This window comes from Canis aureus, chromosome 31, assembly GCF_053574225.1.
Source record: "Canis aureus isolate CA01 chromosome 31, VMU_Caureus_v.1.0, whole genome shotgun sequence".
NCBI lineage: Eukaryota > Metazoa > Chordata > Mammalia > Carnivora > Canidae > Canis > Canis aureus.
The window spans coordinates 31,221,623-31,246,994 of NC_135641.1; the positions used below are offsets into that span (position 1 = coordinate 31,221,623).

Below are 25,372 nucleotides of genomic sequence, written 5' to 3' on the forward strand. Positions count from 1 at the left end.
AAGTAAAAGCAAGTAGAATTCTCAGCAGTGGAATAAGTGACTAATTATGATGAATCTGCTGAATGGAATAATAACCAGTTGTTAAATACAAATTAGACTAGTAACCTGGGAAAATGCTTATAATTAAGAAAAAACTTATATGAGGAATAAAAATCAATATTGCAGTGTGATATCTATTTTTATATATCAGACTGATACAATGTAAATATCTATCAGTGAGACTGGCAGGATTGTAAAATGGTACAATCCTTATGGAGGGAGATGGTATTATACGGCTAAATTTACATAAAGTCTATCTGCACATCCAATAATCCCAAATATAAACTGGTAAAATATTGAAAATATGCACCTTGAAAATAAGGTGCATATTTTTTTTTACTTGGAGACCATATAGTGCTTTATATAAACAAAAACCCTAAACAAACAAAAAATACTAAAGTAATTCCCCCATATAATAAATAACCCAACTGTGTATCAAGTTGGTGACTTAACCACACATACAAAAATTATGTATTACTATCCTCAAAGAAATCTTAAAAGTGGAGTAGTCATATTTAATGGCAATGTCAGCTTGCTATTTTGATAAATTTTGTATCTCAATATATATTGTAATCTTTTTAGAAAGATTTCCAGCATAAAAGATGAAAATATAAAATCTAAGAGAATATAAAAAGTTTATCCTAAATACCCAGTAGTATCTGACAGTTTCTTTTCACTCATGATTTTTTAAATTAATTATTTTTCATGATTTGTTTCTTACGAATTTTCATGTTCATGAAATTACTATATATTTTCTTTTTTTCTTTTTTTTTTTTTTAAAGTAGGCTCCATGCCCAATGTTGGGCTTAAGCTCATGACCCTGAGGATCAAAAGTCACATGCTCTACTGACCAAGCCAGTCAGGTACCCCTATTTTCTATTTTCTAAAAACAAAGAAAACCATACACATTATCACCCATTTTGTTCACTCAGACCTAGAAACAGTGACAACCTTGTAGCAATCATCTTTCTTAGGACCTGAACTATAATTATAATTCTTAAATACCATCTGCTACCTAAAAAGGACATCATAGAGTATAGGTCAGAAAATAGAGAAAATATGCTTAAGAATTGTGTCATATTCAACAAGTAGGAAGTTCTGAAAAACTATTGGGGTGATGTAAAAAAGACACAGACACTAAGTTTAAGAGATTCCCATTTGTTAGGGACAATCTGAGTGTTAGAAAAAATAACTACAATGGACTAAAACTTATAATAAAAAATACACAAAATCCATAATTTCCTAATGACTTTAAAAACTCCACCCTAGTATTCTTTTGAGGTTGCTAGGGAACCATGTTATTCTAAAAACAGAGATAATGGAACACCTGGGTGGCTCAGTCTATTAAACATATGACTTTTCATCTCAGCTCAGGTCTTGGTATCAGGGTTGTGAGTTCAAGCCCCATGTGGAGCCTACTTAAAACACACACACACATACCCCAAAACAACAAAAAACCACTACATGATAATGAGAATTTATCTTGCCTTTTTTATATGAACCATATTTCAGAGTAAACCAATAGCTGATAACGAAAAAAACTTCACTGAAAAATCAGTTAATAACATAAAGAATGACAGAAGGGCACTGAGGTGGGCACTTGACGGGATGAGCACTGGGTGTTATTTTATATGTTGGCAAATTGAACACCAATAAAAAATAAATTTATTAAAAAAAAATCACACACACACCAAAAAAAAAGAATGACAGAATCAGAAAGTCAGCATTTTGCAGTTCCTGGTAAAATAAGGGATCCATTCAATGATCGCTAATGACTACCTGAAAACTAGTAGGCAAAGACTGATGGATAGGTTTATTTTATATTTTTTTAATATTTTATTTTATTTTAATTTTTATTTATCTATGATAGTCACACACACACACACACACAGAGGCAGAGACATAGGCAGAAGGAGAAGCAGGCTCCATGCACCGGGAGCCCGACGTGGGATTCGATCCCGGGTCTCCAGGATCGTGCCCTGGGCCAAAGGCAGGTGCCAAACCGCTGCGCCACCCAGGGATCCCGATGGATAGGTTTATAACAATCAATTGATGTAGGCTCATAATACCTGAGAGCTCATTCTTCAATCTGTACAGGACAGATGTAGGATATCTGGAGATACAGGACAAACAGTATGTATCTTCTGATGTGAATCATCAGGAAATGTAGAGTAGTGTATTAAAAGCCTTGCTTAAAAAATTGAACCAGATCTACCAGTTTACAGGAAACTTAGTCTTTATTACCAGTTTGTAGAAAACATGGAGGGAAAGAAGACAAAGGTTTTATCTTCTCTTTAACGACAGGTCACCATTCAGAAAAACCCCTCTTTCTGCGATTGTGACATTTTATTTTTATTTTTTAAAAAAATATTTATTTATTCATGAGAGACACAGAGAGAGAGAGAGAGAGAGGGAGAGACACAGGCAGAGGGAGAAGCAGGCTCCATGCAGGGAGCCTGATGTAAGACTCGATCCCGGGACTCCAGGATCACGCCCTGGGCCAAAGGCAGGCGCTAAACCACTGAGCCTCCCAGGGATTCCCCCAATTGTGACATTTTAAATGGTCTCTTTCCCAAATGTTAATGTAAGCATAAGAGATAATACAGCATACGATTAAATAGCACACTTACTTGCTATCTGATTTTGGGCAATTTACTTGTCTATACCACAGTTTCTTTACCTGTCACAGGGGATAATTCTTAACCTCATGGAATTGCAGTATTATATGAAGTAATATACGTAGAATGATGAGAGCAATATATAAGCATTTATAATCAGCAGTATATGATCTTGAATATTATCATCATTAGTAATGTTTTTTAAAAACAATAATGTCTTTTTTTTAAAAGATTTTATTTATTTATTCATGAGTGACACATAGAGAGAGAGAGAGAGATGCAAAGACACAGGCAGAGGGAGAAGCAGGCTCCATGCAGGGAGCCTGACGTGGGACTCGATCCCGAGTCTCCAGGACCACACTCTGGGCTACAGGCAGCGCTAAACCGCTGCACCATATAATGTATTATAATAATGTATTATTAATGCCCTAATAAGTATTTTTAATAAATACCAAGAAAATGATAGTATTAGTAAAGGAATGATACCGAAGAAGAGTCAGGAGTTCCTGAATGTATTTTTAATAAATACCAGGAAAATGGTAGTATTAGTAAAGGAATGATACCGAAGAAGAGTCAGGAGTTCCTGAAAAGAAATGTGTTTTTATATTTAAAAACTGCTATTTTTAAAGTTTTTACTTTTTTTTTTTTTTTTTTTTTATGATAGACACAGAGAGAGAGAGAGAGAGAGGCAGAGACACAGGCAGAGGGAGAAGCAGGCTCCATGCACTGGGAGCCTGATGTGGGATTCGATCCCGGGTCTCCAGGATCGCGCCCTGGGCCAAAGGCAGGCGCCAAACCACTGCGCCATCCAGGGATCCCTAAAGTTTTTACTTTAATATTACTTTACCATACTATACATGCTACTGTATAGATTCTAATTAAACAGAGGCATATATTCACATAATTTGTTAAAATTTAAATCCTTTTCCTCTTACTCAGATACATATAAGATGTTTTCTTACCTTATCCAAAAGATGTATTATCATTGGTACAAGATTGGCATCAATTACTGCTTGAACCTGCTGCTGATTTCCTGCGGTGATGTTAGAGAGGAACCACACTGCTTCCTGCAGAACAAGACCCCTTCAATATTTCTCATTAAAATTTAAAATCTGCATCTGAACTAAATTCACTACATTTGTTACAATGTCCAAATGCTTTTTTATATGGAATGAGTTCCAAAATAAAAATTTCAGGAATCTCAACTCATCTACCCTCCCCATCTTCCACATTTTCTTTGAACAAATTGTTAACGGCCCTAATTCAAGTCATAATGAGCTGACCCTTCTGAAGAATTCTTGAAAGCAATGTTTCCAAACAGAAGACTCAAAAGAAGTTTGTCTAAACAAAATACTAAGGTATCCATGAGCTCCAATACAGATACAAATCCTAAAACTACTGTAAATGAGATTCAGCCTCCCCCTCACATAATGTGCTTTTTTCTCTATTCTACTGTGACCAAGAATGCTAGCCAAATTGGCAAATCTCAATTATCCGTAATAATGGAGACGTGAAAATTGAAACAGTGGTTTTATAAGTATACTTATTTGTATGTCATTCACTGCACCATATTTCTTAAGAGCTAACATAGAACCAGATGTTTGATTGCTTCATTGGTCTACCTTAATGATCTTTTTATGATACCCTTTACATTTTAGTGGTGCTTGCTGCTTCTGCCAAGATAATGGTAGTCAAGTGTTTCACAAGCTTCACTGATAATAAATGCACACTGAGACCAGTTAGCACAAAATAAGACAAAATATGTACCTCATATCCTATGTAGGTTATCACTGTAATTTACCAGACATAATAAATTTATAATATTAATCAATACAAAGGGAAACATTTTCTCTAAAAAAATTAGTAAACAAATTTTATTCCCAAAGCTATTAGTATTAGCTAGTATGAAGTGGGCTCTTTTGGATCAGATCACAGGACCATGTTTAATGAACCTGTTAGAGATTTTAGGGTGCTAGGCTACTTAGGTGAGCTGTTCTTGGGTTATAATCATTGGCAACGTTGTAATCAACAACCCGTGTATTTCTACAACAGCCTCAGATGCACTCCAATATCAGCATCACCAGTCAGTGCCCCCTTCAATAGCCTCCATGAGCACACAAACACAAACACACACACATTCTATTAAGTATCTATAAAATATTAAGCTTAATTACTTAACTCACATGTTAAAATTTTCCAATCACACAACACTCAACACCCAATTATCTCTATTTCATCATTTCCAAGAGAGCCAAAATTGCAATGTTTACAACTAGTTTTATATACAGAAAATCATATAAATCCATGTTTAAAAGAACAGAGTATTCTAAATGATGATTTATCTTAAAAATCATTATAGACACTTATGAATCTTAAATTTTACAAATGAAAACTGCTGATATTTTGTGTGTTATTACCTAGTATTTAAAAATACTTACTTTATTAATTTTCTCTTTGGGATGTGTCAGAAGTGCTGGGAAGTGTGAAAGAGCATCACAGTTCAAAACTACTTGTGTTTGCTCATCAGTTCCAGTAACAATGTTGCCCACAGCTCGAAGTGCAGCAGTCTGAAACAAAGATTTAATAAGATGTTGTTCTATTATGAAAGATACACTCTTTTATTCATGCCAACCTACTCTTTTTTACCAAGCTGTGTCTGATACTGAACAGAGAAGTGAATAGGAAAGGCTTATGGAGCTAATATTATTGTAGAAAATAGTCAATAAACAAATAAGGATAATTTTAGATAGTAATTTGGGCCATAAAGACAATAAGACACTACTTCAGATTTTTGATTCAGTGTTTCAATAAATTACAAACCAAAACAGTGTTCTGAAGTTTTTCTTGCTTAGTATGACATTTATGAATTTGAGTTATCAATTATTTTTATTTTTTTTTTTTTTTATTTTTTTTTTATTTTTTTTTATTTTTTTTTATTTTTTTTTTTTTAAAGATTTTATTTATTTATTCATGAGAGACACACAGAGGGAGAGGCAGAGACACAGGCAGAGGGAGAAGCAGGCCTCATGCAGGGAGCCTGACATGGGCCTCGATCCCAGGTCTCCAGGATCACACCCTGAGCTGCGGGCGGTGCTAAACCGCTGCGCCACCGGGGCTGCCCTCAATTATTTTTAATAGTTGTATTAGGTCATTTTCTTCATGTTTAAGTTTTCTGGGGGGCTAATTTTAACATTTACAAGACAAATGACTCATTTTCCCCCCTCAATTGAGATATAATTTATAGAACATAAAATTCACCCTTTCAAAGTGTAGAATTCGGTGGGTTCTTATATATTCAAAGTTGTGCAACCATAACTAATAAATAATTCCAGAATATTTTTATCACTTCAAAAAGGAGTATCTGTACCCATCAGTAGACGCTCCCATTTTCCTCATCCCCAGGGAGAAGGTGGTGATTCCTGACAGCTACTGTGCCTGAGATGTCTCTGTGGATTTGCCTATTCCAGACATTTCATATAATTGGAATCTGACAGCAGGTGGCCTTTTTTGTCTGGCTTCCTTCACTTAAAATAATGCTTTCAAAGTCCATTCATATTGTAGCATGTATTGATACTTCATTCCTTTTCATGGACAAATAATATTCTACTTGTATTTTTTATTTTACTCTTCAGTTGTTGATAAATATTTGATTTTCACTGGGTATTATAAATAACAGTGCCATAAACATTTGTGTGCAAGTTTTGGGTGAACATGTGTTTTCAATTCTCTTGGGTGGGTGTACACGTGTACACACACACACCTGGGAGTGGAAAATGCTGTGTTATACAGTAACTGTGTCTAACTTTTTGAGGTACCATCACACTGTATTCCAAAGAGGTTGTGTACCATTTTATAGGTATATAAGGATTACACTTTCTCTACATCCTTGCCAAAACTTGTTAATGTCTTTTTGATTATATCATCCCAGTGCATACAAAGTGGTATTTCATTGTAGCTTTGATTTGCATTTCCTTCATGACTAATAATGTTGGGCATGTGAGAACATGCTTATTGACCATTTGTATGTCTTCTCTGGATAACTGTATTTAAAAGTTTTGCCAATTTTTTTTCCTTTTTTATTAAGACCTTATTTATTCATTCATGAGAGACACAGAGAAAGAGAGAGGCAGAGACCCAGGCAGAAGGAGAAGTAGGCTCCATGCAGGGAGCCTGATGCGGGATTCGGTCTCGGGACTCCAGGATCAAGCCCTGGGCCGAAGGCAGGTGCTAAACTGCTGAGCCACCCAGGGATCCCCAGTTTTGCCAATTTTTAATGGGATTATTTGTCTTTTTATTGTTGAGTTTTAAGAGTTTTTTATGTATTTTGGATAGAAGTTCCTTTTCAGATATATGATTTGCAAATATTCCCTTCCATTCTGTGGGCTGTCTTCTCACTTTCTTGATGGTCTCCTTGGAAGCAGAGATTTTTAATTTTGGTGAAGTCCAATTTAATCTATTTTTCTCCTTGGTTGGTCATGCTTGTGGTATCATATCTAAAAAACTGCGGCCTAACCCATGGTCATGAAAATTTATGCTTATGTTTATTTCTAAGAGGTTTACACTTTTAGTTCTTTTTCCTTTTTTTTAAGATTTTTATTTATTTATTCATGAGATACAGAGAGAGAGAGAGAGAGGGAGAGGGAGAGGGAGAGAGAGGGGGAGGGAGGGAGGCAGGCAGACACACAGGCAGAGGGAGAAGCAGGCTCCACATAGGAAGCCCGATGTGGGACTCGATCTGGGGTCTCCAGGATCAGGCCTTGGGCTGAAGCTAAACCGCTGAGCCACCTTTTAGTTCTTATATTTAGGTATCTTATCTATTCTGAGCTAATTTTTATATATAGGAGTCTAATTTCATTTGTTCACATGTTGATATTCAATAGTCTCAGCTCCATTTGTTGAATCACCATTTGTTGAAAATTCAGACTATTTTTTGTTAAATGAATTTTCTTAGCACCTTTGTTGAAAATAAATTGATCATAAATATATGGTTTATATCTGGACTCTTGATTGTATTTCACTGATTTATATATCTACTCTTATGCCAGTATCACAGTCTTGTTCACGCTTAGCTTTGCAGTTATGTTTTGAAAGCGAAGTCCCCAAACTTTTTTCTTTTTAAGCTTGTTTTGGCTATTTCTCGGACCCTTGTATTTCCATATGGATTTTAAGATTAGCTTAAGTTCCTACTAAAAAGAAACTGGGATTTTAACAGGAATTGCACTTAAAGATTTTGATTTGAGAGAGAGAGAGAGAGAGAGAAGCAAGCATATGAGCACGGGGAGGGGCAGAGGGAGAAGAAGTAGGTTCCCCACTGAGCAGGAAGCTCAGCTCTAGTTCCATCCCAGAACCCTGGATTATGACCTGAGCCAAAGACAGATGCTTACCGAACTGAGCCACCCATGCACCCCAACAGGAATTGCATTTAATCTGTAGGTAAATTTGAGGAGCACTGCCACCCTAACAACACTGCCTTCTAATCTATGGACATTGATGTTTTTCCATTTATTTAGGTCTTCTTTAATTTCTTTTAAAAATGTTTTATAGTGATCCAGCTTCTTTAACAAATAAATTTAAAAGAAAAAAGAAAATTGTAGAGTAACAGAAACATATAAATAAAGCTACCAAATATATGTGTCAATCTTGTTTGGAAACTGATTTGGTCAATATATGAATCAACCAGTAAAATTTGGATACTGACTGGATTTTAATATTAAGATTAAAAAAATATTCTAACTGTACTGTGATTATGTGAAAACAGAGTCTATTTTTTAAGAGAAGCTGGATGAAATTATATGCTATCTGGGATGTGTCAAAATAATTTGTGGGGAGGGAATGAGTAGGGATATAGAGGAAACCTACATGGAAGTTCATTACAACTATTTTCTTCTCCTAAATTATGGAGTCAAAGTTGAAAAAAATTTAAAAACCTCTATTAGTTATCATGTAAAGTACAAAGTATTGAGAGCTGCTAAAGAAAAATTCCAGCCCTATTTCTGAATGAAGTCCAATGTTAAAACTAAAGATGCATTCTGAAAAAAACAAAACAAAAAACCATATACCCATACCAAGACATAAATACTACACTTAGGAAATGCAAACTTGGGCAGCCTGGGTGGCTCGGCGGTTTAGCGCTGCCTTCAGCCCAGGGCCTGATCCTGGAGACCCAGGATCGAGTCCCATGTCAGGCTTCCTGCACGGAGCCCGCTTCTTTCTCCCTCTGCCTGTGTTTCTGCCTCTGTGTGTCTCCCATGAATAAGTAAATAAAATCTTTAAAAAAAAAGAAGAAATGCAAACTTACGGATAAATATCTAGTATGAATTATTTTATTTTAAAAAAGTTTTTTTTTTTTAAGTAATCTCTACATAAAACATGGCGCTCAAACTTACTATCCTGAGATCAAGAGTTGTGTGCTCCTCTGACTAAACTAGCTAGGTGCCCCTAGTCAAATACCTCTACATGGCAAATTATTCTATTTGTGAATTCAGCTAAGTGTTCCCTCCTTCCTTAAATTGCCTTAAATTTTAAGGTTTGTGTTCTCCATTCTAACTGCACATGAGTATCATCTGAAGAGCTTTTTAATGCTCAGGTTTCTAGGAAATATCCCAGATTTACTAAAACAGAATCTCTAGGGATCAAGCAATGGAAATTTTTTTTTTCTTTAAGCTTCACAGTTGATTTTAATATCCACCAGGGTTAATAGCGAATCAGATGAACAGTTTTCCTTAAGCTATTATTGAATAGACTATAAGCCATCATATGGTTAAAGCATACTATTTACCTCAGAAGGATAGAAAGAACATGCTGTATCTCCCTTTATCACCACAGTTGACAGTTACTGCTTCTAATATTTGTGTGAACTTTTCAACCTCTTTTTTTGACTCTATCTAGATGGAAGTTTGGGATAAATATTTATGTGGAAGGATTTAAAAATAATAGAAGGATAAAACAAAGTTTTAGCAAGATTTTATTTACTTATAAAAGAAATTATTTATTTGAGAGTGTGGCAGGAGGAGCAGAGAGGGGAGGTAGAGGGACAAGCACTCCCCACTGAGCCCACCTTGAGGCTAGATCCCAGGACTCCAAGATCTTGACCTGAGCTGAAGTCAGATGCTTAATGGAGCCACCCAGTTGCTCCATTAAAAAAAAAAAGATTTTAAATAACTAAAAGGAAACAATTTAGGAAGGCCCTAAGCAGCATATTTCAGTATAAAGCCTTTATCACAGTGCCAATGAAACTAAGCATTAACTAAGCTTGTGTGGTGCAGCATGGAGAGCTAAAAAAAGGGGCGGGGGATGGGGGGGAGAAGAGTAGGAAAAATGAAGAAAAATAAGAAGAGAAAAAAAAATCAGTACTTGTTTCAGATGACACTCAAGTTACCATATGAATTTCCTAGGTCTACCTTAGAAGTCAATAACTTAAAAAGGAGATGCCTTGGGATGGGATTTTGGTGAGGTATGGGGAAAGAGAGGGGGAGGGAGAATGGTTCTTATTGACCGGTAGTGATCTTACTTCATTTTCTTCTCCATCTTTAAAATGGGTATATAATATCTCACTCTTTTCAACAAAGGTATGTTTTTATTTCAAAAAGGTATATGTGTCCCTATGTTTACTGTAGCATTACTTATAATAGCTGTGGTATGAAAAACCCAAGTGTCCACTGATAGATGAATGGATAAAAGCATGGTGTGTGTGTCATAAAGAGAAAGAGATCTTGCCATGTACAACCACATGGACGGACCTAAAGAGTATTATGCTAAGTGAAGTAAGTCAAAGAAAGACAAATACCATATGATTTCACTCATATGCAGAATCTAAAAAACAAAATGAACAAACAAAAAGCAGAAAGAGATCCATCAATATAGGCAACAAATTGATGGTTGCCAGAGAGGAGGGACGTGGAGGGATGGGGAAAATGGGTGAAAGGGGTCAAGAGATACAGACTTCCAGTAATTTGATGAGTAAGTCATGGGATACAGAGTATAGCATAGGGAATATAATCAGTGGTATTGTAATAGCATTATATTGTGGTGAGCATAGTACAACTTATAGAGAAGCTGAATCATTATGTTGTGTGTCAAATGTACATCAATAAAGAAAAAAATATTTAAAAAAAGATGTGATATTAGGCTAGAAATATACTTTGAACTAATGAAATTGTCCATTTTTGAATGCCATGCTTAAAGCAAATTAGTGATAAACAAAATACCTCGTATCATTATCAACAACAAACTCACCTGAACTTTAACTTCCTGGTGGCTGAGCAGAGGAACCAAGTGAGGGACTATTCCAGAGTCTATTACCATCTGTATCTGTTCATTGCCAGCATCAGTAAGGTAAGAGAGGGCCCAGACTGTATCTACCAATATCTAATGGATAAAATGAAAATTCACTTTAATAATTCTTAACCATACAGACTAACCTATGATTATTCCACTACAGTTTTTCCTTTTTTGTCTCATCTCAATTCACTGAAATCTTAATCGTCTCTATTATATTAAACATCATCATCTATCTATGAATGTCTGAATGAAGTATGTGCATCCTTTAGCCATACTGAGGATGATTTGGTTAATTATGATCCCGAGCACAGGTTAGTATCCTTTTTTCTTCTTTTTTTTAGTATCTAGTCTTAATTCACTAAGATAGACACTACACCACACATGAAATAGGAGAAAAAGACATTCTTTCCCAAATGGTCATACCAAGACATATGTCCAAAGACACTGAAGTAAATACATAAGCCCATGTGTATTCAGCATATGGAGTGACTCAGAACCTCTGGGCTAGATGTATATATTCAAGTTGTTTTCTAGTGGTGTCATGTAGATATGTCTAAAGCCAGTTATTTCAGTATTAGGAGCATAGTACTTTTCATCTTTTCCAACCAGTTTGCTTTGCCTTATTAAAACTGCAGGCAACTTCTCATAGTGGAAGTGTCTTACAGCTGCAGATCAAGACATTACAAGCAACCATAGGACAATCTGTGTGATCTATAATCAAAAACATTCTAGTAAAAAAAAGAAAATGCATAATTTACAGCATCTGCCAAAACTACTTGTAAAAAAAAAAAAAAAAAAAAACCAACCCTCTGCAGTTAAATACTAAAAACTAAACTATAATTTTGAATAACTTTATTGTGAAGTTCAGCAGGCCATTGTGTTTCATCTTTCTTTAGTATTAAGTCCTAATTAGAAGTTATATCCAAAAGGAAGTATGACAACTGTGTAAAACTGCTGCATAAATAACAGAGTTATTGATAAAGACACAGGAATAATAATTGTGCCTGGAACTTTACTTCTGAAGCTTTTCTGGAATATTAACTATGTGCCAAAAGACAAGTCAGAAAGGTTTGAAATTGTTTAAATCCTAAACCAATGATATGTTTAAAACATCTGAGAATTTCTTGGAAGGAGAAAACAACACTTTGCTGTTGTTCCTTTCAAAAACTGGAGAAAGCTCTTTGGCTATTTTTAATGTAAAAAGACACCAAATGAAAGAATTCACACACATAAAATGGTATCAAAATATGTGAAAGAACTAAATTTCAACTTACAAACATAAGACTTTTTTCCAGAGTACCAACATATGCCAAAATTTGTCGATACAGGCAAAAAATTTCAAGTTACTTGTCTCCCTGAATGTACATAAAATCCAGATACAACTTATTTAAAAGGCCCAACACTAAACATCATGAATATGCTTACATCACAATCACAATTTAAAAAGACTTGACCTCATATATACTTCTTGTATTGAAGTTAATATTCTATAATAAATTTACTGATTATAACTACACTTGTAATTTCAGTGTTTCATATATGGTTTGTGGAAGCAGTTTTATTTACTTTTTTAGTTCTTTCATGGTCTGATTTAAGAATTTGCTGCTAAGTGTTTACATAAGAAGACTGTATTTTTAATAAACATATAGTAAACATGCTACTAAAGAACAATGAGACTGGCTTGAAAAATTCAAGATCTATTAAAAGCAAGAAAAATGGAGCTATCTAAATCTAAACTGGATTGGGGTAAATAGGTGGAAAGAACACAGTGTATCTCTGAATAAGATCAACCAAGATGTCTGGTTTTCTGGTAGAGGTATAAACTTTGAGATTAATCTTCCTTGGAACTCTTTTAAAAGTAAAATATTAAAATTTGTAACTTGAAATAACAAACTTGGCACTAAGGAGCCAAACTCAAAATGGCTATATATATGTATATAAAGATTCTAGACTATCAGGATCTAAAACAAAATTATCTTTAAAGCAAAGATCATGTTCATCTAATGAATTTTATACCCTATGTCACTGCTTGATGTAGTGTAATTCTAACTTTAATTTGTTCCATATGCTTTAAAGAGAACTTGGAAAAATGGAATTACCCTAGAAACTGAAAAGGAATGAAGCAACTTATCAAACACTGTTCATCACACTAAGCTGTTTTCAAAGAACCAGAGCTCCTCAATGTTGTATCCCTGTGATTTCCTTTACCCAACATATTCCTTGCTTTTCTAACACACTGAAGGCAAAGCTGGTTTTATAAGCAGTCAGTTTCCCACCTCATTCATACTTCCTAAGGTGCTTTTTCCTTTGCCATTTGGGTTGGTGAGAATGAATAAGGTATATGTATTATGTTTAAAATTTAGTCTGCACTAGTTTTTTGTTCTTGTTTGGATATTTATGAGTTCTCTCTATATCATGTGAAACCACTATCAAAGTCACTGTAGATGGAAAAACATAGTAAAAATGAAATTAAAGAGTAACTGATGTACTTGGATTGGTGCATACATACAAATATAAACCCATACGTAAAGGCACAAATATTTCTTTTTATCTTTCAAAAAATGAAAATACTATTAAGCCTATGTAGTCTCTCAAACACTGGCTAGACCGTCAAAATAAGCTTTCATAGAAAGCTCTTGACCAGTCAAAGATATAATCTTAGTGAGAGAGATCACTAACTGGCAACTGTAGGAACTTTCAAAATGAGTTTTGATCTATCTTTCTTTTCTTTTCTTTCTTTTCTTTTCTTTTCTTTTCTTTTCTTTTTTCTTTCCTTCCTTCCTTCCTTCCTTCCTTCCTTCCTTCCTTCCTTCCTTCCTTCCTTCTTTCCTTTCCTTTCTTTCTTTTTCTTTCTTTCTTTCTTTCTCTCTCTCTCTCTCTCACACACACATGCACAACCACAGAGGTAATTTTAAGAACTTTCAAAATGAGTTCTTACTCCCCCAACTCTCCACATGACATTATTCAGGCCAAAATATAGTTAGGCTTGATTTCTTCAGTGTAAATTATATTTTATGATACAGGTAAACACAAAATAAATATAATAATAGCAAGCTATGTTATTAAAACTCTTGAAATGGAAAAATCTAATCGAGTACACAGAACATCATGTTCAGTAGAATATATTCTTCCCTGTGTCATAGGGGTGGCCCAGGACATACATATATACACATAAAAAATACTTACATTTACGTCTGTGTGATGAATTAAGACACAAAGAGCTGGAAGAATCTGGAGAAAGAAATATACAGATTCAGAAAACATATACATAATGGTATCTAGTTTATAGTTAAAAAACAAAACACGAAACACCTGTTTACCTCCTGAATGGTTTCCATTGGGGGTGGTGGATCTTTGTGGCGACATAAGTTGACCATAACCCAAGTAACATTTCTTAAGAATGTTATAGGAATAGACGGACTTATGAAGGAAAGTAAAGGTTTCACAACTCCAAGACTTATGACATAATCTCTACACTGTGGCCCATCACCTGTAGGAAGGAGTGATTCATTCAATAAAATACGTTGACAATAATCAATTCAGAAAACAAAGCACTGAGTTCGATAGGCTGCTTTCTGTATTTTAACTAGATATACTACTTAGGTTTATATACAAGTTTTAGACAACAATAACCAAGTTCTCATTTTAGGTCTTTAAGCCAAGAGAAGCAACATAAAGTACTAAGATTTTTTTGCACATCATTCCATGTTCATATTTATAAATTGTTCACCTACGATTTTATGCCATTCAAAATTAGGAGCCTAAGGATCCTTCAGAGTACCTGGTGGGCAGAAAACTGTTGCTTTTATTTTCTCTCTCAATGGTACTCTCAGTTTAACAACTTTCATGTAATAAAACACACACACACACACACATACACCCTGAAATACTACTAGAAAAAAAAAATGTTTGTAGAATTTATACTTGTGCTCCAATATCAGAGTACCAAAGTATTTTTTTTTTAAGATTTTATTTATTTATTCATGAGAGACACACAGAGAGAGAGAGACAAACAGACAGACACACAGGCAGAGAGAGAAGCAGGCTCCATGCAGGGAACCTGATGTGGGGCTCAATCCCAGGATTCCAGGATTACAACCTGGGCTGAAGGCAAGTGCCAAACCGCTGAGCCACCCAGGGATCCCTGAGTACCAAAAGTATTAACTACACATTTTAAAAAACTAGGTCCAAAATAGAATTAAAAAAAAAAAAAAGTGTCAAAAAAGGAGGGGATGAACCAATATCCCTAGAACAGTGGTTCCCACAGTAATTTTGGGGCCCTATCTCAGATCTATTAAACAAACTGATCCAAAATTCTGGGTTTTAACAGGTTCTTTATATGATTCTGAAAACAGGCTAAAGTTTGAGAATTGTTGCCTTAGAGAACTGCCAAATATAACTTCTGTATCTATAACATCACTGTAATTTCTAGTTTTAAAGCCATGTTAAGTATTACATTCTCTAAGTGAAACCTCTTTTCCTTGCACTGTAATATTTGGAGACAAAATGCCTGTTCTTTTGGCATCCATGTATTCTAATTATTCTATAATGTCACTAGTTTAAAACCAAAGATCAAGATGCTGCATTAAGAGTTACAAATCTAAAATTTAGTATAAAAGCAAAGGGGTGAAGGAATCTGGATACACAAAAGATAGCATTGCTAGTAGGAATATACCATATAGGAAGAATAGTTTAATTTACAGAAACTTTCCCATTTTAAAAACTCTTTTAACTGTGGGACACTAATCATCCCCTGCATTCTATCTTGGCCCTTAGAGAGTAATATAGAAGAGGTACACGAGTGTAATATTGACTACTTCCATGCAAGAACAATAATCTGTGGCAAAAATACATTTTAATAGCAAGGGACATAACACAGTTCAGACTCCAGATTTTTCCATTCTCCATTCACTGGAGGATAGTTCTTCAAATTCTTGAGTCTGGGTAAAGTCCATCTCTAGTTTAAAAACATCTTGAGGGCAGCCCCGGTGCCACAGCGGTTTAGCGCCGCCTGCAGCCCAGGGCATGATCCTGGAGACCCTGGATTGAGTCCCACGTCAGGCTCTCTGCATGGAGCCTGCTTCTCCCTCTGCCTGTGTCTCTGCCTCTCTCTCTCTCTCTCTCTCTGCATCTCTATGAATAAATTAAAAAATCTTTAAAAAAAAAATCTTGAAATATCAGAATTGTCTTTAACTATTCTTCTTACAATTGCATCAGAGAAAACCTGAAAGGTAGGGTAATCACATGGTATTCAACATTTAATGACACCGTCTATAAGCTACAAGCACCTCCTGTATGATGATGATGACCTCATGATGATAATGGATAGTATTACTCTATTTTACTGTACTAAAATCCAAAAAGATATTAAAATTTTCAATTAAGACTCTTTTTAGAATTGCCATTGTGGAGAAAAATTGTTGGTTTTACAATGTGTATCCTCCTTTTCTCTAACTAGTTTCTATGACAATGGAGAGTATTAGGGAATAAAATGGACCCATCAACATAATAAAGAAAGGAGAGGAGATCTATATCACATATATATTTTATAATTACTCAAATTACTATAAAGAGTTAACTATATACTAAAAAAAAGAGCTGACTATATACAAAAAGATATTATGGTATCATAAGCAACAAAAATGTTCATTCTGTTTACTACAGGTTTATACTTAAAACAGCTATAATTTCTGTAAATTATTTCACAAAAACCAGTACTGAAAAAGACAAACTATTTTTCCTTTTCAACTACTAGTCATTTTTATTATACAGTAAATAATATATGTAAATGATACAGTATATGATAACAACAATTGTTGGATTAGCATTACAAGTTTTATACAAACCTATGATATTTCCCAGTGCCCATACTGCTTGCTCACAGACATTTTGATGGGGTGAATGTAAAAGCCTCAGGAAAAGTGGCACAGCATCTGAAGTAGGAAAACATAAATTAGCATTTAACTTTAAAGATAGGACTAAGTCAATTACATCTCAATAATATTGGGGGAAAAAAAAGGTTGAAGATACCACACTCTAAACCAAAAATCAATCTTTTTTTGCTGAAACCTAAAAAAGAAACCTGTCAAAAATATATTTAAAAAATATATTTATTAAATTATTTTCACTAGAAAAACAGTAGTGGGAAATTTTTTATTAGCAAACCACTTATTCAGTATCAAAATGAAAATTTTAACATACAAATATCAAATCAAGCTGGTAAATTTTATTATTTTTAAAGTTATTTATTTATTCATGAGAGACACACACAGAGAGAGAGACAGAAACACAGGCAGGGTCCCCACAGAGAGAAGCAGGGTCCCTGCAGGGAGCCCAATGTGGGACTCGATCCCAGAACCCTGGGATCACAACCTGAGCCAAAGGCAGACACTCAACCACTGAGCCACCCAGGTGTCCCAAGCTGGTCAATTGTCATTCACAATTAAAGCTGAATAAAATTCCGAATTAAAAATCAATTCCTAAAAGCAAATAAATAAACAGATTAATTCATTCATTCCTTATAGATTCAAGCATTATTCTCAAATTTAGAGGGAAAGAAAAGGACTCCAACTCCAATTGTTGAAGTAACTTTTGAATATAGAAATTTAAAGTAGGGATCCCTGGGTGGTGCAGTGGTTTGACGCCTGCCTTTGGCCCAGGGTGTGATCCTGGAGACCCGGGATCGAATCCCACATCGGGCTCCCAGTGCATGGAGCCTGCTTCTCCCTCTGCCTATGTCTCTCTCTCTCTCTCTCTCTGTGACTATCATAAATAAATAAAAATTAAAAAAAAAAAAAAAGAAATTTAAAGTAAAAGGAGGATGCAGTTCAAGATGGTGGCTGACCTCACCTTCTACCACGGACACACCGAATTGAAGCTATATATACAATAAATGCTTTTCTATACAACTAGCTGAATAGTTCCTCCACAACAAAGGATAAAAAGGTCACACAAGACAGACAGCAGAGACAGACACTACAGTCCTAACAAAGCCAGGTCCCACAACCTAGCAGTGACCCACAAGCAGGAGGGATTTCATAAATATGGGGCATATCCCTGAGGAGGAGTCAGAGCCCCCAGTCAAAACCCCAAACCCTTGGGACTACAGAATAAGCTCTCAAAATGTCTAGTTTTGAAAACCAACAGGGCTAATGTCCAAGAGACCCAAAGGGGTGTAGGAAACTAGGACTATGCTCTTAGAGATTACTTGCCCACATGCATCAGGATCCAGCACAAAAGCCAAAGGCTGAAAAGTGCCTAGAACATATATAAAGAAGATTTTTTTTTTTTAAGATTTATTTATTCATGGGAGACACACAAAGAGAGAGAGGCAGAGACACAGGCAGAGGGAGAAGCAGGCTCCATGCAGGGAGCCTGACGTGGAACTCGATCCCGGGTCTCCAGGATCAGGCCCTGCGCTGAAGGCAGTGCTAAACCGCTGAGCCACCCGGGCTGCCCTATAAAGGAGATTCTAAGCTTACCGCTTAGAGCATATATAAAGGAGATGCTAAACTTAAAGCATTTGCCTAAGGGATAAAGGTGTGCTAGAACTTCTCCAGGGATAGAGGTGCTGGCAAGTGCCATTTTTTACACACTATCTTGCTAGTGATACATGCACCATCTCTGCACTGGAAAGTGCACTGCTATAGCTCCACTCCACCAAACCTGATGGATGGTTCATCCTGATTTGGCACACCCCTGTGGCCCTGCTAAAACTGGCAGGAGCACCAAGTCCACATAAGGGACACCCCTCAAATGCTTGGCACTGGTAGCTGAAGGCAGGGGGGCTGTCTTGCATTTCTGGGATCAGTGGGAGGGAAACAATCTGTAGCAAGCTACCATCCCCAAAGTATAGCACAGAGAGCTGACTGAAACACATGCTATCTTCCTGTGATCATTGCTCAAGACTGGAGAGGTAGTTGTTTCACCTAATACATAAAAACACAGAAAGTCAAGTTAAGTAACTAAAGAATAGAACAATATAAAACACCAGTAAACAACCTTACTGAAATGGAGATAATTTACTTGATAGAGTTAAAAAAAAAAAAAAAAGTCATAAAGATTCTCCCCAATATGGGGAGAAAATGGATGAACATAGAAAATATTTCAACTAACAGAAAATGTAAGAAAGTACCAAACAAAAGTCCCAGAACTGAAGAACACAGTAACTGAACCGAAAGGTACATTAGAAACATTCAACAACAGGTAAGATAAAGAAGAAAGGATCAGTGACCTGGAAGACAGGGCAGTGGAACTCACTTAAAACAGAGCAGCAAAACAAAAAAATAATTTTAAAATGTGAAGATAATTTAGAGGACCAACAAGACATCAAAAGGAACAACATTCCCATAATGGGATCCCAGAAGAAGAGAGAGAAAGATACAGAAAACTTATTTGAAGAAATAATGGCTAAAAATTTTCTTAAGGTGGGGAAGGAAAGAGATATCCAGATTTGGGAAGTCAGGAAAGTTCCAAATAAAATGAATGCAAAAAGAGCCATACCAAGGCACATTATAATTAAAATGTCAAGAGTTAAAGAGAGTATCTTAAAAGTGGCAATAGAAAAACCACCTGTTGCATACAAGAAAACCCCTGTATCAGAGATTTTTTTTCAGCATAAAGTTTGCAGGCCAGAAAATACCACTCTGATATATTCAAAGTGCTGAAAGCCCTGGCAACAGATGACCAACAGACATATGACAAGATACTCAACAACACTAATCGTCAGGGAAATGCAAAACAAAACCATAATGAGGTATCACCTCATACCAGTCAGAATGGCTAAAATCAAAAAGCCAAGAAATAACAAGTGTTGGACAGGATGTGGAGAAAAGGGAACCCTCGTGCACTGCTGGTGGCATATAAATTGGTGCAGCCACTATGGAAAACAGTACGGAGGCTAATAAAAAAACCTAAAAGTAGAAGAAACTAATACAGAAACTAAAAACATAGGGTCCAGAAATTCCACTTCTGGGTATTTATCCGAAGAAAATGAAAAATTTAACAGTGCCCAGTGTCTTCACCAAAAGCATCTTTGCCACAAACATTTTCATGCTATAACTAATTAGCCATATGGCAATTATGCCATAAGAGATAAAAGTAACAAAAATAAATGAGGGACATCCACTGAAAAGGACATACTGAAACATGAAAAATGGATTAACAAAATTAACAAGACTTTATTACAAAATATAATTTGTAATATAATTTAATATAATTTAAATGAATATAATTTAATATGTATGTAAATATAATTTAAAATGTATGTAAATTGATTTTACTTTTGTAAATTGATTTTACTTTGCAAACTGTACCTAAGCACTTGTCCTGAAAGTTTTTCTTTCCTAACATTATACTTTTCTTTTTCCTTGTTGATTCATCTCTTCATCTGGCATCGTGCTTTCATTTTTTGCTAAAATTTCTTTCTTAAGAGAGGTATCAGTTTGTAAATACAAGGATGCATATTTGTAACAGCTTTGTATTACACTGTGAAGTCTTCTACACTGTTCTTTGTTCTCAGCATATTATCATGTGTCTACTGACATATGTTCCAAAGTTCCATGAGAAATGTGGGTTCAAAAGTCCGTGCCACTGTATAGACTATTATGAGGGCTAAGATTTATTTAATATAAAATTGGGAGTACTGTGTCAATGCAGAAATGAAAGCAAACTGCCAAGTAGGTGATGAAACCAACGAACTACCAACCAGTTATTCTTAGATCTTTTATGGCAAAATTGCCTTATGACCAACTAGCTATATGGGAAAATGCTTTCAGCAAAGATGCTTACAGTGAAACCACTTAGAACCTTTGAAGATATATGCACCTCTATGTTCATTACCGCATCATTCACAATATCCAAGATATAGAAACAACTGAAGTGCTCAACGATGGATGGATGGACAAATATGTGTGTACACACACACACACACACACACACACACGCAATGGAATACTCAGCCATTACCAAAAAAATGAAATACTTGTAATCAGGACATCAATGGGCCTTGAGGTACTAAGTGGAATAAGTCAAAAAAGAGAGACAACATATGATTTGTTGTCAATCAAAATACATGAACAAACAAAACAAAAATTCATAGATGCAGAAAACAGACTGATGGTTGACAGGGCAGGGGTTTCAGGAGGTGAGTGAAATAGAAGGGGTCAAAACATACAAACATGTAATCATAAAACAAATAAGTCATGAGAATGAAATGTTTAGCATGGTAACCATAGTCAATAATATTGTACTGCATATTATGTAATCTGATATGATATTAGGGGAAATGAGACTTCTAGTAATTACATCTTGGTGCATACATTATGTTGTATACCTAAAACTAATTTAATGCTATATGTGAATTACATCTCAATTACAAAAAAATAAAAATAAAAAAAAATAACATCACATGGGTCTTTTGGCAGACCAGCAAGTCCTGTAACTACATGAGACCTTCTGAATGAGAAAGTGGTTCTTTTTTGTTTTTGTTTTTGTTTTTTTTTTTTTTAGAAAGTGGTTCTGTTGCTTTATAACGAGGATGGGAAACATAGAGAGAGGTCTGTATCAAACAAAATAATACTAAATTGAACAAATGATTCTTCTCTTTTTTCTTTCTTCCGATACTACTTTGAAAAATGCTATTTAAGTACATGTGGATCAACCATGCTTTACTCATAAAAAATAATCATTCATCTATTATATTTGGTAAAACAAGACAGACTGGCAGTGTTAAATTCTAAGGCTCCTGCTGATTTTGAAAAAGCACATAAAACAGAAAAGAAAAAGAGAGATTAAAACATTGTCTTGAGATTATAAAATTTACTAGTCAATTATATAAAATAAAACCAAAAGCAAAATCCAAAATTAAGCCAGTTTTATCATGATTTAAAGGTATTAGGGTAGTCAATATTCTATGTAATATTACAACAGAAGTGTCTACATGATAAAATGTTTACTTGGATAACACCTTTGTTTCCCTTCAAAATCATGTAGAAAAAAAAATAAAATAAAATCATGTAGAAATTAGTGCCAAGGTCTTAACAAGCTTATGCGAGTATATTGCTTACACATGTGAAGAGTATTTTAAAAGTACCGTCTATAAATTATTAATTTCTTTGATAGAAGAACAGTATTCATGAAAATAATACTCAGGTTATTTCTTCCAGTAATAATTTCCCACTTATATCTCTTGAAACATAAAAGAAAAACAATCCTAAATAACAATGAAAAAATTTCAAGCCATTTTTCAAGACTATTTTCTAAAAGATTAAACCATATGATGAAAATCTCCCTAAGAGAGGCCAAAAGCTAGTATGGCAATGCAAAAAACATCTTTACTTTATGATTTCTATAAATGAAGTATAACTACAATAATGTAATCTGCTACTATAATTAGGAAATGTTCTCAGATTTAGCATTAAATGAATTTTTGAAAACAGAAAATGTCAGTCACTGGGACAAAATGACAAAGTAACATACTTAAGCTGGCCTATTTCAACTACTCTGTAATTGGGTAGCTATTATTTTATAATCTAAATAGCTTTATTCTTTTAAGATAATCACTTTTTTTTTTTTTTACTAACTTCTTTAGAAATCACAATTTTATCTGTTAATCACCAACTTACTGGACTGAACTACTGCTTGAGTCTGTTCAGAGGTTCCAGATGCAATGTTTGTCAGAGCCCATGCAGCTTCAAACTGTAAAGAAGGACTACAAAGAACAAATCATTTTAAACAGTAGGGATTTTTACATTGGTCCAAATCTAGTATCTACCAACCATTCCTCCCCTCAAATATTTTTTCAAGTATTAAATATTTTGTTTCAGAAAGTATTTATGTATCCAGCACTTTTTTTTAAACCTCCAATGTATTTACAGTATCTCTTCAGTATAAAAAGCACACAATTTCCTCAAGTGTCCTACTTATTTTTAGTAAAAACTTTTTTTTTTTTTTGAAACTTTATTTCTTCATTTGGAAGAGACAGTGAGCACTTAAGAGAGAGCATGAATGGCATGGGGGCAGGAGAAAGGGGAGAGGGAGAAGCAGGCTCTCTACTAATAAGCAGGGAGCCCGACCCGGAGCTCAGTTCCAGGACTTCAGAATCATAACCTGAGCCAAAGGCAGACGCTTAACTGACTGAGCCAACCAGGTGCCCTAAAAACTCTTTATTAAGATACCTGCATATTACTGCCCAGTTTTCTCAAGTACTAATCAGCCAAACCGGCTTTTGCCAATTTTCACAGTTTAAAAGATAAATGCATCATTCTCAAGTATTGCTTTGGCCTTTATGTTTACCTCTTAATGTAAACACACCTTGCATTTCATTGTTTTACACTGGCTTTTCGACTCCATCTTATAGCCCCTTTCTTTTTTCATTAAAGATCAAACCACTAGAAGATCTTGTCTTCTGCAAAGGATACATTCCAAATTTCTTTCTAAAATAAAGTACTTACTTGTCATCTCTTTCAAGACAATGAACTAAAATAGGCAATATTCCAGATTTTATTAAGTCATCAATTGGTGGATTTCGATCACTGGACAAAAGCTTCCTGTAAGAGATATACATACTCTTGTGAAATGATATGTAATTAAATTCAAATTCATATTTGACATAGAGATTACACAAACCCTCACCCATTTGAATACCCCGCACAGCAAAAGCTTAATCAGATCATTCCCCTATAAAAATGAAGAAATGGCTGCATATTTACTACCCAATAAATGTAAACTCCTTGCCCTGGCTTAAAGTATCAGTTGGCTCCATCTTACCCAACTAATCTTATTTTCTGTACTTCAACAATAGATCAGTTGTCTGTCTCACACTTTCAATCTCACTTCCAGGCTCTTTAACATCTCATTCCCCATACTTGGAATGCCCTCCTTTCTGTCTATTCAAAGTCCATTTCAATTTTTATGTTTTCACAATATCCTCTCTAAATTCCAAGAACATTTACACAGCACATGCTTACATTTGCTGTTGAGTATCACCTTATTTTTAACATGCCTTTGCCTTCTCAATTAGGTTCTAAAGCTCTTATATAGCAAGAATTATGCCACAAGCTTTTTTGCAGTATTTTCCACAGCACATGGCATAATTCTTAGCACAAAGTAGGAAATAACCCAGTCTTTCTTAATCTAGGCTCCAGATTTAAAGAAATTTTTTCTACTATTTCATTGAGGACATTCTCAAAGATTTTGAAATGGCCTTCCCTCTTATGTGTGCACAATGGCACATACAATATCTACAAGATATTTGAAATCAGTTTTGCATAACTGTCTACTTGATTTTGCTATGGTACCATCAGGTTTTAATTAGTTGCTTTTACAACATCAATATAAATTGTTAACATATTTAAAACAGGCAAATAAAGTCTTAGTATTATTGTGAAAATGGGTTTGATCTTGTATACCCCTGAAGTTGTCTCAGGATCTACTAGAGACCCAAAGACCATAATTTGAGAATATCTGCCTACTTAGGGGCCTTAGGGCTTTAATTATCTTGTAGAACTTCTGTTGAGAAAAGCTCCAAAACTCAAATAATCTACTGAAAATAGTGAACATAATGCATTAATTTCTTAATAATTCTATCTATAAACACTAATTTGCATTCTCAGATGTGAATACTTCTGTGATTTTTTTCCCTACATAACCAAGTCCTCTCTAAGAAGTTCTTTTACCCATAGTGGGCAACACTGTTAATGCTGTAATTTTCCCATCTGTTCCAGGTTATTTAAAATGAATACATAAAAGTAGGAAAACTCTAATACATTTTTTAATAAAAGATACATGCACTAGCTAAGATATTCGATGGACCAGTGAAATTTCCCACTATGAAATTCTATAAATAGCGTCAATTACTTAAGTGTCTCTGTCCCACTAATACACAGAGCATTATTCTTATATTTATAAATATAGAAAGCAAAAACTGTATTGTATTATGAGACACCATACCTTCTCCAATCAATTCATTAATACAAAGGTCTCAGAAGTAAGTTTTTCTGGTTCTCTGCTTAAAAAATAGGCGCATACACCTCTAGAGCACAGATTTCACAGCAGAAATATGCAAAATAACTTAATATTCATACTTGGAAGCACCCTGGGAAACTTTATAGCCCTAAATCTTAAAGTCTGCTTGCCTATACACTGCTACAGTAAGCTTAAAACTCAACTTATTGTTTGATTAAAAACAGGGATTGTGAAAAGAATTAGCTACTTGGGAAGGAGATTGAAAAATTTTTTTATATAAAATCTGTCAAAAAAGGGAAGTTTTACAAATAATGTTTTTCTATTGGTTGATAGCAATAACCTGTCAAAACAACTCAGTATCTGCATATATTATGCAAGCTGAAAGTTAAGTTTGTGAGTTTAGAAAGCTGCTAATTTTAATACTCTAAATCAGAGAAAAAATTTTAAAGTAAATTTAGTTGGTCTGTGGA

General features: G+C 34.8%; 1 protein-coding gene and 1 non-coding gene across 4 annotated transcripts in view; both read right to left on the reverse strand.

Annotated features, from left to right (window-relative positions):
• Window positions 1-25,372, reverse strand: part of KPNA4 (karyopherin subunit alpha 4) — a 69,366-nt gene that overhangs the window by 17,777 nt on the left and 26,217 nt on the right. For all 3 annotated transcript variants that reach the window (XM_077880161.1, XM_077880160.1, XM_077880162.1), the window contains 8 exons: window positions 23,390-23,485; window positions 22,562-22,647; window positions 16,784-16,870; window positions 14,258-14,427; window positions 14,124-14,168; window positions 10,893-11,024; window positions 5,096-5,224; window positions 3,620-3,724 (listed from right to left, as the gene is read on the reverse strand). In XM_077880161.1, coding sequence (XP_077736287.1) covers window positions 3,620-3,724; window positions 5,096-5,224; window positions 10,893-11,024; window positions 14,124-14,168; window positions 14,258-14,427; window positions 16,784-16,870; window positions 22,562-22,647; window positions 23,390-23,485 — 850 coding nt within the window. The remainder of the gene's footprint in view (window positions 1-3,619; window positions 3,725-5,095; window positions 5,225-10,892; window positions 11,025-14,123; window positions 14,169-14,257; window positions 14,428-16,783; window positions 16,871-22,561; window positions 22,648-23,389; window positions 23,486-25,372) is intronic.
• On the reverse strand, window positions 4,577-4,902 carry LOC144302807 (small Cajal body-specific RNA 7). Its single transcript, XR_013369864.1, has one exon.